This window comes from Sturnus vulgaris, chromosome 2 (assembly GCF_052056855.1).
Source record: "Sturnus vulgaris isolate bStuVul1 chromosome 2, bStuVul1.hap1, whole genome shotgun sequence".
In the NCBI taxonomy this organism is placed as follows: Eukaryota; Metazoa; Chordata; class Aves; order Passeriformes; family Sturnidae; genus Sturnus; species Sturnus vulgaris.
Genome location: NC_142244.1, coordinates 111,721,588 through 111,734,888, shown reverse-complemented (window position 1 = coordinate 111,734,888; position 13,301 = coordinate 111,721,588). Strand labels below are relative to the sequence as shown.

Below are 13,301 nucleotides of genomic sequence, written 5' to 3'. Positions count from 1 at the left end.
AAGACACAGCACACATGACAGTGCTCAAAAGCACCTTTAGTACCAGCTGGAGGCCTACAGCCATGAGAAGGAACAAATGTGGTACTAACAGGAGAAGTGGGAGTTGCAATTCACCCCTCAAAGTAGTCTACGACCAGCTTTAAAAAGTAAAATTAGAGCCTCCACCAGCAGCTAGGAGAGAGCTGACAGGCAGGGACCATCCCAATGGCAGGTCCTGCATTTAAACACATTCTACACTGCCAACTTCACACTACTAAAATACAACTGCTAAATACTTACCATTAATTACACAGTCCCTGTGAACAACCAGCTCCTGTAGAACTCTGTACCAACATCTGAAGTAGACTGCTAATCTGATCAAACCTCTGAATCCACTATTAGAGATGATAGAATTGTTATTTAGATACTGCATGGGGAATATTTAGATACTGTATTAGCAATAAATCTAATCATAATCATTGACATAATCACTGTGTCCTACTTCTCATACCTGGCTGAGAGCCTCCCCTTGACTACTCTGTCACGGTGTTACAGAATGTTCAATAATTACATTCCTGTCAGAGAAACTGCCAGTGCAACTCTTCCTTTCCAGCTACTGGTATCAATCATCCAGATTAACTTTAAATGCCATTAAAAGTGATTCAAGTGATATACTGAACTGGATTTCTTGGGCTCAGGCAAACCTGCAATTTGCTCATTTCAGCCTAAATCACTGTCCAAGATCTCCAAGACATGAACAACTTCAATGCCCCCAATTAAGACATTCCCAGTAAATGAGACTAATTCAGTGAGAACATCTTTTCTGGAAGTGGAACAATTATCTCCTAACAGAAGGGAAAGTTTAGCACATTAGAGGGCAAAATGATAAAAAAAGTAGTTTCCACTCATGCTGCAATAAGTCTGGAAGATCTCCTTTAACCACAAGAACAAATGAGTTTCTAAGAAGGAGGTAGTTCTGAAAAAGACCCAAGCCAGAGATCAACCACTTATTTTAACTACACTCACTATTTGGTTTAGGAAAATCCACGCAAGATAATCTTTCTTTTGAAGGACAGTTAAAACTAAACTGCTGCAGGCCACTGTCACACATGAGATGCTGCCATACCTGCTCAGGTCAGCTGAACAAATCCTAATCAGAAGTAACCACATCTACAAAACCACAAGGAATAAATGCACTCCAGAACAACTGTTCTTCATTTATTGAATGGTTGAAGCAGAACTATAATCCAGGTATAGTTAAATCAAGTGTTGGTCCACTCTTATAATCAAAAAGAACTGATTTTTTAAAAATAATAATAACATCAACACAAATGGATGGGACATGAAGCATCATAACAGGAACTTTCAACTGTACCTGACGTTAGGCCATGACCAGTCTGGTGTTACTTCAGGATTTACAGACTGCACTGTATAGACCAGTCACACCAGTGCTATTCACCTCCCAAGCATTAAAGCTCTGGGTGATCCTTCTGTGTCCAGCTCACCTCTGAGCCATCAACATGAGATCAAAATGCCATTTGTGCTACTAGAGTCCTAGGCTGATAGAAATATTTCTATATTTAGCTATATTTACTGAAGAATATTTACGTTCCTCTCTGAAGTTACATATAACCATTACAAATATTTACATCAAACATTTACAGCTGGTTCATAATATACAACACAACAATTTACCTTTAATTTTTGATTTTCCAGTGTAAAAGTTTCAAACATGTTGCTATCATAATTTCAGTTTACCTGGTTTGTACAGGCACAGGCAGTACAGGGCATTTCAAAAACTCATGTTACAAGATAAAAAAAAATGGAATGATGTCACTTTAATAACAATTACTCCAGGAAGTGTTGTTTTAGTTTTTTTAAACAAGCAGATTTCAACTTCTAAATCCCATCTGGTGCTACTACTAACATTTAAAATAATCTTGAAAGGGGGAAAAAGTACTTAGAAATAAATACACCTTTAAAAAACTTCCACAATTAACCATGTCAGAATATTTGTTTTCCACATAGGCTAAAGGAGACCTTGCTCTTCATCATCCTCCTGTGCTGAAATACAGTGCAGTTCAATCCATTCTTATCTTCTGATTTGTCATCCTATAAATAATGCTGTCATAGCCAGGATCCATGTTCCAGAGGTTGTAGGAGATAACTATCACAGCTAAAGCAAGACCTATCATCATCCACAGAACAATGTTGAAGATCACAGAGTAGTCGTAATTATATGCATAGGCAAGGTTATATGGATTTTCTTTGTTGCTCTACAAAAAAGAAAACATTTATTACTTTAAAGTGCACACCCAACATCTTGACTGCATCCAAAGTCTGAGCAACCTATATAAGAGAGATGCACTTTTGTCTAGACAAATCTGATGCAAGGACACAGAATGCAAAAAAGTGATTACGTGAATGGCATCAGTGGAATCCAAAAGAAGATGACAGGAAAATGAAATCCAAAGTCCTGAACCTGGGGCAGAACAACCCAGGTGACAGCACAGGCTGGGGACTGAGCAGCTGGGCAGCTGCAGAGAGGGACTGGAGCTCCTGGAACACAAGGGGAATAGGAGCCAGCAGTGCCTCTGGAATGACACAGGACAACTGCATCCTAGTCTGTGTCTGGAGTCCAGCCAAGGAAAACATGTTTTCCACAGCTGGGAGGCAGGACTTGCATGCACTGGGGAGATAACACAGAAAGGCAAATCCTAACAAGGCATAAGGGAAGAAGTTTCCACCATGAAAGTGGTTAATGCTTTGGAGCAAGAGAGGCTGTGGAACTTCCAGGGATGCACTTTTCAAGAACTTGGCTGGACAAGAACCTGAGCAACTTGATCTAGCTCCTAAATTAGTCCTGCTTTGAGCAGTAGGTTGGACTGGATAACCCTCCTCAAGTGAAGTTACTGAATGACAAAGTGAAGAATTAAGTAAGTAACCTGCACCCACACCTAAGTCATAGTCAGCATTTTAGTCCTTAGAAAAAGTTACACCCAGGTGAACCAATACACTTTGTATCACTTTTAATAAATGAGATGAAGAAAAATATGGCTCTACTACCTGTGAAGCCTGGAGAATGGAGCGAGTCTTCCTTGAGAGGGGAGAGTTAAACTCCTTCACAGCCACCACTTCTACTACTGCATTCCCACCATACAGATTAAACATCTCATCTGCAAACTGGAAAAGAAAAGGTGGTTTAATTAATAGCCTAGTCTGTAGCCAGGAATTAAGCAGAGTTTTGTCAGCAAGATGTAGCAAAGAAAAGATGTCAGCTTCAGGAATAATTATGGAAAGCTATAAAAGCTTACATTATTTTAGAATTTCACTAAGTGCCAACCTTCCCCTGGTTTGCAAGGCCTTTTTCAAACCCCCAGTCACTGTTCAGCAGACTGTGACTTATGCCTACTCCCTGAGCTAAAACTTACTCTTTTATCCTTTTACAAAAGGGCCCATCTCCACATCATTTCCTAATTGTGTGTTTGTCAGTTCCAACAAAACATTTAAGTTCTTAAACTCCCACTGGAAACTATGAACCTGAATATTTTAATCTGGTCCAAAAGCTAATAAGTCTACTATTTAAATATATTTGCTTAAGGTCAAAGAGGTCAAAGAGCAATGCTTAGAGAAAACAAATATTTGGTTTTAACAAATTGATGGTTTTGAATTTTTTCATCGCACTTTGCAAACTCTCAAAAGTGACTGACCTTAATAAAATTTTAACTAATGATTACATAAGAGCTGGAGAAGAATTACTTTCTTGAGCACACTGATGGGTAAACAGCAGTTATTTTCAAGTCTTAAAAATTTATATTTACATAGCTTTGTGGGCAAGGGTATACTAACCACTACACCTTGGGATAAAGATACTTCCACATTTCCAAGAGCCTTTGTGAGACATTCTGGTGCTTTCAAACTTAAGGTATTTAAGAAAAAAAACCATATCAAGTAATGTTGATACAAGGTTTCAATACACTCCACTCCTTTATTCAAAATATCTAAACACATTGTAGAATCATGCCAGCACTTTCCAGAGAGGCTAATTGTAACATTCAATTTTATAACTAAACAACAGCATTTTAAAAACCAAATGATAAAAACAAGCATGAGGCAAGCCAGCACTAATGAAGTTACTTCTTTGTAGTTAAAATAAAAATTATTTTCTTAGTATTATAATGAATTTTGTTCATCAGGGAGGCAATATACCTTTTGCAAAGAGTCTACAAGAATTTGAGAAGCATCCTTGAACTGCTGAGAGTCCTCTCCATATCGTTTTCCAACCTCTTCCAAACCAGAGAGTTCCAGGGAATAAAGGTCTGGAGAGTGATCTTTGGCTAAGTGCTTGTGTCGAGACAGCTTTGGCACAACATTGAGGACAGAAAGAAGTTAATTCATACACAGGTTACTTTAAAAACACATTGCACAAAATCAATTTACTTGGACTAATGCAGCCTCACTTTTTACAGTCATATTCCATAATTAGGAAACGAAATTCCTGCCAACTTAACTAGAAGACGTCTGTAATTGTTTCTTTTTTTAATTCTACAAAAGAAAGCAGATGATCATTATGTAGCATCTGCTCCTAACATGAGGTTACATACACGAAATAAAGAGCTGTACTAAAAAGAAATAAAATACTTATTGACATCAGAATTCTTGTTCTTTAACTGCCATGAAAATAAAACTCAGAGAAAACAAAACACATAACTACAAGACTTAGATACTATCATTTCCCTGTTTGAAGCTGGCCCTGGCAAAGCTCAGTAGGTTGCAACTTCTACTTTGTGTTGTCTATGTACAAAAGTAGTTTATTTGATATCATCCAATAGTCAGAAAATCCAACCAATACAATCTAAATTATCTCAAAGGAGAAAAGTGACATTCTTGCATTTCTGCAGGTCAGAATATGCAGCACTGATATTTGCCTGCACAAGACAACGGTCTCTGAAAACAAGAAATTTAATCTCATCTTCCCAGCTACTTAAACTGCAGCATTTCTAGCCTGCAAAACAAAACCAAGTTGTTCTATCTCATTTTCTCAAGAGCCCTATTTCTCTCCAGTAGCCCTAGTGTGAATTTTTGAGTTTTTCTGCAACTCTTTCACTTAAGTAGTTAAGGGCTGCAGCTTAAAGGACACACAGAAAAAAGCAAACCAAAATGAAACAAAAATGCCCACACACCACTGACCCACTAAAACAAACCACAGCAACAAGACAGCAGCTTCTTAGTAAAAAGATCCTAAGATCCTAAAAGCTCCCCCCTCCATTGGAGCACTTCTACCACCATCACTATTCATGGCACAAAAGTCACTCTAGTCTTTTCACATAAAGTGGTATTTTGAAGTAAAATGGTGGACAGGGCAAAGAACATGTTCTTAACTACCATTATACTTCTCAAGTTAGACACCAAAGAAAGCCCCAGCAAATTCTTCATTGAGTATTTAAGAATTCTCCCTGTTCTGACCAAACACAACCCAAAAGAATGATGATTAAGGTTCTCATTCACAATTGCAGTGATGGGGCTGAGACAAATAGAATGCATTATTTAAACTGATGGAACCAGCTGATGAACACACTAGAACATGTATCACTGGATACCAAATATCTTGGCTATGGCTTCTTTAAAGAAAGATCTCTGAAGTTTGTGACACAAGACAGGGGAAAATGTTTCAAAACACCTTACCAGGCTTGCAATATCATGTAGAACTTGAAGCTCCGACAGAAAAAGTAAGTCAACCTGAAGGAAGAGGCAGAGACAGATATTTCCTTTGATGAAACCCAAGTTAGGGAAATCTTGTTTTGTTGCAAGTATTTTATAACAGTTGTTTGCTACAACATCAGAACATGATAGAAGGAAATAATTCAATTAAGTTACTTATGAAAAAAAAGTTTGAACTTAGTTAATTCAGTTAGAAGAAATTAGGAGTGGGCTCTTAGGCAAAGAGAGGGAAGAAAAAGCAGAAAAGGAGAAAAGCATATCAAAAAACGAGTATTACAAAAAAACCCCATGGAAGTTCCCACTGATGAATGTGCTTTACCTCGTTGTTCCTGCTGAGGGAGCTGAGAGGGAGGGAGCTGAGGATGGAGCTGTCCTGGAACAGGCGGTTCCGCAGCTGGCGCAGGGTGACAGAGAGATCCTCAAACACAGCGTTGGCCTTGCCCACCATGTACACCCTCTGCAGGAACAGCCACTGGTTACTGACAGCACAGACTCCTGCTCAGTTTCTCCAGTCACTAATAACCAATCATGCTGGCAATCTCCAATCTAGAAGTTCATGGGATCAATTGGGTTTGCTCCAGCCACACAAGTGCAAAGAGGTTTCACCATTTGGGACGTGTGGAACCAGGAATGAAGCAACACTCACCTCCTCACTGGGGGCCAGCTGCAACACCACAGGCATCTCCTCAGAGAACAGAGTGTGGATGGCATTTGCAACACTGTCCAGATTGAAAGGAACAGCCTGGAAAACAAAGTCTAGTCAGATATTTGGGTTAAACAGGGGTTACTGATCTTAACTAAAAAAGAAAAGTAAAGGGTATGCATATCACCAAAGTGATAATAAGTAACAGGAACCTCTGTGCAAAGCAAAACATCACCTGTGTATCTATAAACAGACATTTTATTTATGTGGCAGACACAATATATTCTTAAGAACTCAAAGGGACCATGACTGTGAATTAAGAGGATTATTTAGGCTTAGAGTATAGCCTTGTTTATCAGTAAAACAAGACCAACAAATAGAGAGGCAATGCAAAAGAGAAACAATCTTACTGCAAATGGAAAGTTATGAGCTGCAAAAAAGTGATGGGTGAAAATAGAAAGACCAACTGCTGAAACAAAAAAGGACACATACTAAAAAACCTAAAAATAGAAGAAATGCTAGCACAGTATAGTGCCATTACTGATAAGCTAATAGAACTGTTAGTTTTTATAAACCCTTACTTGTGGGTTTTATTAAAAAAAAGACATATAATGGCACATTTCCATTCACTACTTAAAGTGTCCTATGACAGAAGAGGCAATGGTATAGATTTAAACCCAGGAAATTTCAACTTAACATAAGAACAAAGTTTTTTACTCCAAAGGTGGTCAAATACTAGCAGAGGTCGCCCAGAGGTCATGGACTCTCCATTTGTGGAGCTGCTCATATCCTGACTGAACACACTGCTGGCCTGCTCTGGCTGATTCTGCTTGATGAGGGCATTGGATAAGACAATTTCCAGAGTTCTCTTCCAACTAAAGGATTTTCTGTTGGTGTAACAAGTCTGAGAAGCCTTAGCAAAGACAGACAGTGATAGGTAAATGTAATATGTGCTGATTTCTTCTTGATACAATATAATGGAATGGTGTCTCTAAGTGCTATATTTCACAGTCAAGTACTTGAGGAAAACTCAAAAGACCACTTAGAAGGCAATACAGTACATCAAAAAAATCAACTCCATATAAAATGTTATCACACACTCAGCTGAAGTAAAACACTTAACAATTCTGATTTTGAAGAAGTGGATTGGTACAAACAATAAAATTAGCAGTCTTTCAAGGAGAACATGCTTTGGTCAAATAAAGCATGTTGAACTGAACTCAACACAGGAAGCCCTGGGTGATCTCAAGGGCCTGCTACCTTGTACAGAATCCTGTCTAGATTGCTGATCCATCAGTTTAGGGGACATGCAAACTTCAAACGAAGTAGGAAATAAGTGAACATCAGGGACTACAGCAGAGAATCATATTCTTGTCATTAGAGCACAGGAATCTCAGGAATCACTTGACAGTTCCAAATGTGGATACTCACATTCTCAATGGGGTATGAAAACCCTTTCAAAGGCAATTTGTCCACGCCCTTCACTGTCACCAGCACCGTGGCTTGTGGCCGGTGAAACAGATCACCCACTCCCAGACCAGGCCAGGGGAGGTCCTAGTATAAAAGAGAAAAAAAAATTGTATATCACAGGCGAAGAGAAGAGTTCTTCCCACTATTAAAGCAAAACAACTTATTATCCTATTAATGCCTCTGTGCAGGATAGCCTATTGGAAATGGGGAAGTAAGTTAATAGTACACTGCTTTCATCCTGACTAATGCCAATCAACCATGAAGGAACTGTTAGTTTAAAAGATGCCAGTAACTTCATACCTAAGTCTACACTAAGAAACATTATATATAATGGATACATGAGGAGTTATTTCCCACAATTAAATTATAAATACTTTAGTCTGCATTTAGTAAGTGAAGGCTGAACTTAAAAAACCCACTAAACACCTTGATATTTTCAGTACAAGAAAGAAACAGGGTGGAAAAAAGGGGAAGAGAGGGATGTGTCAATCACAACAACAGGCGACTAAACTTAAATGTACAAATTTGCACAGAAATATAAAAAGATTTCTTCACAGCTTACTATAATTAAAAATCAGTAAGACGACAGTGAAGGCTACCTGACTAGTTCATTCAGGCACAAAACACAAACTCATCTGTCTGGAGAAAAGGCAAACAGATTTCCCCATTTGTGTAAATTGACATAACTGCCCTTTTTTTTTTGAAAGCCAATTTAATCGCATTTTAGAATTAAATGTCATTGACATTATGATTTGTATCACCTCGCAGAAACAAAGGAAAAACCCTTTAAAGCATGAGCAGCAACAAAAATGGGGTTTGGTTTTGTTTTCCTTTAACAAGGGAAGAATACTGAATGACTCTTTCTGACAATTCCCAATGTAATGGACTAAGAATTCCAAATTCTCTACAGTGGCCTTGCTGCACTGCTCAGTTTATGTTCCTAGACTAGAGCTTTGATGTGAGCTGCAAAAGAAGTGCCTGAGCCCTGCAGTACTCTCCTTACCACGGCTGGAAGCTGCCCACACAGTCTCTGCCTCAGGGACAGCTTTCAGGAACTCTCAGTTCCAGGGCTGAACTGAATAATCATTCAAACACTTCCTTCCCTGCCTGCTTCTAGGATTTGAATTAATAGTAACAGAGAAGTATTTCTAAAGGATGCTTAGGACCCATCACAACAAATGAATTCTAAGCTATGGCAAAGGCACAGTGTGAGTATTGGAACACTTTTTTTCCATGATAACCATGACATATCTCTGGATGACCAGGATGCCAAACGGACAGAACAGGCCAAACTTCACTGTTTTTCTGGGTGTCTTTATATGCAACACACACAATACCATTCAATATATTGGTTTTTCCTGATAAAATAATCAACATTTACTCCTTAGTCATACTACTCCTACAAGCTTGTTACTAGTTTGATGACAAAAAAAGCAGAATTAATTGACAGCAAGGTATTTTCATATTCCAAACACAGGCTAAGCAGCTTTGCATTCAAATCAGCCTTACCAGACCTCTTCCCTACATGATGTATGGAAGAAATGAGAACTGGCTGCCCTCACCAGCACTGTGAGAATGCCTCATCCTGCAGATTTCAGTATCTGGCTGCACAGACACTGCCAAAGATATCTGGCTATTACACTTTCATCTACTGCTTCAACAGCCACTCATCCCTGCTGAAGTCCAGCAAAAAATTCGGTAGGCAAGATGGAATCAACCCCAGGGCTCCTGCTCATGTGCCCCACTTTAAACATTGCTGAAATTGTATTCAAGTACTTAATGTGGAGAAACAGTACCACAAATCATGCTTCCATGTTTTTGTTTTACTTCCTAGGTAACCAACATACTTGTTCTAACTGTGCTCAGCAGACAGGCTTGCTGACCTGCAAAACGCCTGCCTTGCCAAGCCATTTCTCAATATTCAGATTACTCAGGAGCAGAGCCCTACAGAGAGCTTGTGTGCAAGAAGTGACAATGGTTCCACAGATTCTCAGTTTGTCAACATGGATGGGGGGGATGCAGCACACAGCTGAGTCTCAGAGGAACTGAGGAACAGCATTGGGAAGCCTCTGCAGGCTTCCTTTTACAGCTGGTGACTCAGATTAGCCAGCTAGCACAGCCTCTGGCTGCTCATATGACCCACACAGATCAATCTTGGAAACCACCTCTCTCAAGTCATGTATTCCTCAAGACAAACAGGGCAATATTTTATATATTCCAGCACATGACAGGAAGATTTGCATCTTGAGTGAGCCTGTCTGTAGCTTTAGAGGTGTTTCACAATCAAGACCTGGAACATACTTCTTCAACAGAAAAGCCCATGGTCAATGCAGCAACATCTGGGATCCGCTCGCCTGGAATGGGCCAACTTCCAACTCGGAAAACAACCGACTGAGGTGACCTTAAGATACTGAATTCACCACCACATACACCTAAAAAACAGAATAAAAAGCTGTCAGAGATCCTGCAATCTTTACATTCCTGGAAAGCCAGGAATGAGAACTGATCATTTTAATGCTCTGGAATACAAAATAAGGTTTCTATACAGCAATGACTAAGAGTGAACAGATCCATATTAACAAAAGCAGGACAATTACTCAAACAACAATAGCTCTGTGTAACAAGCTACAAGTAGTCTTACACTTCAGACGTGGTAAAGTGAACTCTCAGTGGAGCCAGGCAGACTCCAAAATTCTGTGAAGTTCACAAAGCACCAACACAGCTCTGTTTGCTTCCAGGACTGCTTGGCACAACACCTCCGTTCATGCAGGCAAAAGCCAGAGAGAACCACTGAGCCCAGAGCCAGGAAGTCCAGTGGAATTTGTCAGTGCTGGCTTAAACCAAGCACTGCCAGGACAACCTGGCTCCTGCAGAACAGCTCTGGTGTCCCTGCTCTGCCTCCTCCACCTCATGACACCTGGAGATGTTTGTCTTCCTTGGATACAGCACTGGACCTGAGCTGATTGTGTGGAGCCACAACCTGCAACACTGGGTTTTCACTCATCTGGGATCCCCCTTCACTCTCCTCCCCATTACCTTGAATAGCAAAGTTGAGTAAAAACATATTTCTAAACTGTTTTATGATGACATTAATTTATTGCAAAATAAAGTCAGAAAGGAATCCACAGAAATAAGAGAAGGCTTGTTTCAATCTGGCTTCCTATCTTAAAGTCACAGCTGCAATATTGTGTACACCAAAATTTATCTAAATAAATTTTAAAACTTATTTGGTATATATAAGCAGTAACATGCAGAATGCAAAATTTCAGGCATGTGCTCCCAATGATTTCTAGGCTGCCACTCGAAAACTGATTTGATACAAGAAAATCAAGTAAGAGTAATAACTATTTGAAGGCCTGTATGTTCAAGTTCTAATTATACAATTAATCTGACTGCATACCACAAAATTACAGTAATAATTTAACTGTCTAAAGAAAATAGAAGTATTTATTCACATGATCAATGAAAATTGGTTACCAACTCAAGCAGTGATGTACAGTAGTTTTCCAGGGCATCTATAAATCTAAAGGCTATTTACATAAACAATACAATAATAAAATGATGTGTTGTGAAGCTAAAAACTTCCCTAATGTTAATTTAACTAATGTGACCTTGAAGATGCTGTTCCAAAGCCTGGCTCATGATCATGCATTCAAATGTTGACAGTAAATCTGAGCTATATTATGATAAACACACCAAAGGACAAAGTTCTGAGATGCAGGCTGGGGAGGGGGGCAAAAGGAAGAAAAGAGGCCAAACCAAGTGATATTCATGGAGTAGATTCAAGAATTTATTTAAATTGATGTGTTCCTTGGGTGGCCGATTTTAACAGTGGATCAACCCTCATTTTGAACGGCAGAAATATTTCCAGATCAACTTCTTTTAAGTAAGAATTTACAAAATGGCTACAAATCCATAGGATTTCACACGCTTCTCTCTACAAGGCTGTTACACAGTCAGCTTTTTTGGGACAAACTGGCTTCCTTAGGGCAGGATTGCTCAGGTGGATAAAATCAGAGCATCAACCCTTCACAACTGAATTTCCCTCACTAGACTTGTTCAAGATTACAACGATTAAAACTAAATTTGAAGTTAGCAACATCAGCAGATTGCCTCCAATTGCCTATGGAAACGTTAACCTAATTCCTGCCCTGCCAAAGTTGTACCTCAGGTTCTCAAAATCCTTTGTGAACCTGGAATTGAGGAACATTGACTGAGAAATATTTACAGGGCTTGGAAGTGCCATCACAAGCCTGACTCACAGTGGGTAACAGAGGCTACAGTGACCACAGAAACAGCACAGCAAAATTCGTACGAAATAACAAAATTATGTGTCTCTATCACAGAATCATCGGAGTTGGAAAAGACCTCTAAGACCACCAAGTCTAACCATCAATCCAGCACTGCCACTGCAACCCCTAAACCACTAAACCAGATCACCCAGTGCCAGATCCAGACACCTCCAGGGGTGGTGACTACACCACCTCCCTGGGCAACCTATTCTCAGCTTACAGAATGGGATTTTAATATAATCTGTGTATAGTATAAATTAATTTAGTAAAGTAACATATTGCATATAAATATACACACGCATTGTAAAAATATACAATAGATTACCTGCATTTATATAATAATTGTGTGACATAATTATAAATAATTTTATATAACGAATTTACATAATACAATTATAGAAATTTATAATTTAACATAAACCAGCCCTTGGATTGAAAGGGACGGGATAAAAGGGTTCGAGCACCATCTCTGGAGGTGGATGGCGGGGTGGGGGCAGGGAGCTGCAGCACAGTGACAGCCCCCCGCTCCCACCCCTGGGTCCTGAAGCTGGCACCCACAGACACAGACAACCCCCCGTCACCTTCCCCGTCACCTTCCCCCCTCCCCAGCACTGCGGCCCAGCCCCTTTCCCGCAATCTCCCCCTGCAGCTGCCGGGCGGCCCTCCCCGCTCCCCTCGGCGCTCCCCCGTCCCCGCTCACCCACCGGCGACACAGGCCGCTGCCACCAGCGCCGCCAGCCCCAGGGCCCGGCCGGCCCCGCCGCGCTGCCCCATATCCGCCATGAATCGCCGCCGGGCCGCGGACACACACACCGACCGCCCGCCCGCTGCCTGATGGACAGGCCCCGCAGCCAATCGAAGGGCGGTATTCAGGATGGGTAGGCGGGACTCGGCAGAGCTGACCAATCGCCGGCGTAGAGCCGTCACTGTCACAGGGCTGAGCAGTCAGCTGTCCCGCTGGGGGCGGAGTCCTTATTTGAGTGGCATTCACATTTGACCAATCAGATCGCGAGAGATCACTGCACCATTTTCCTCCCCGCACTGTAAACCCAGAGGGCGGGGTGAGGAGGAGGAGCTAATTGACAGCTGGTTCAGCCAATCGAAGTGCGAGGGGTAGGGGCTTTGCTCCGCTCGCGCTCGTCAGCCGGACAGCGACGGGGCGGGTCAAAGCTGTGATTGACAGCGGAATGCACCAT

General features: G+C 40.7%; 1 protein-coding gene across 1 annotated transcript; it reads right to left on the bottom strand.

The window, feature by feature from the left end:
* Nucleotides 1-1,176: 1,176 nt before the first annotated feature.
* ATP6AP2 (ATPase H+ transporting accessory protein 2) lies at nucleotides 1,177-13,050 on the bottom strand. Its single transcript, XM_014876791.2, has 9 exons — nucleotides 12,810-13,050; nucleotides 10,115-10,245; nucleotides 7,775-7,897; nucleotides 6,347-6,442; nucleotides 6,020-6,157; nucleotides 5,665-5,718; nucleotides 4,189-4,338; nucleotides 3,046-3,162; nucleotides 1,177-2,255 (listed from the first exon to the last, which is right to left on the bottom strand). The coding sequence occupies exons 1-9, from the start codon at nucleotides 12,886-12,888 to the stop codon at nucleotides 2,061-2,063; spliced, it is 1,083 nt and encodes a 360-aa protein (XP_014732277.2). The 5' UTR covers nucleotides 12,889-13,050; the 3' UTR covers nucleotides 1,177-2,060.
* Between the last annotated feature and the right edge of the window lie 251 nt (nucleotides 13,051-13,301).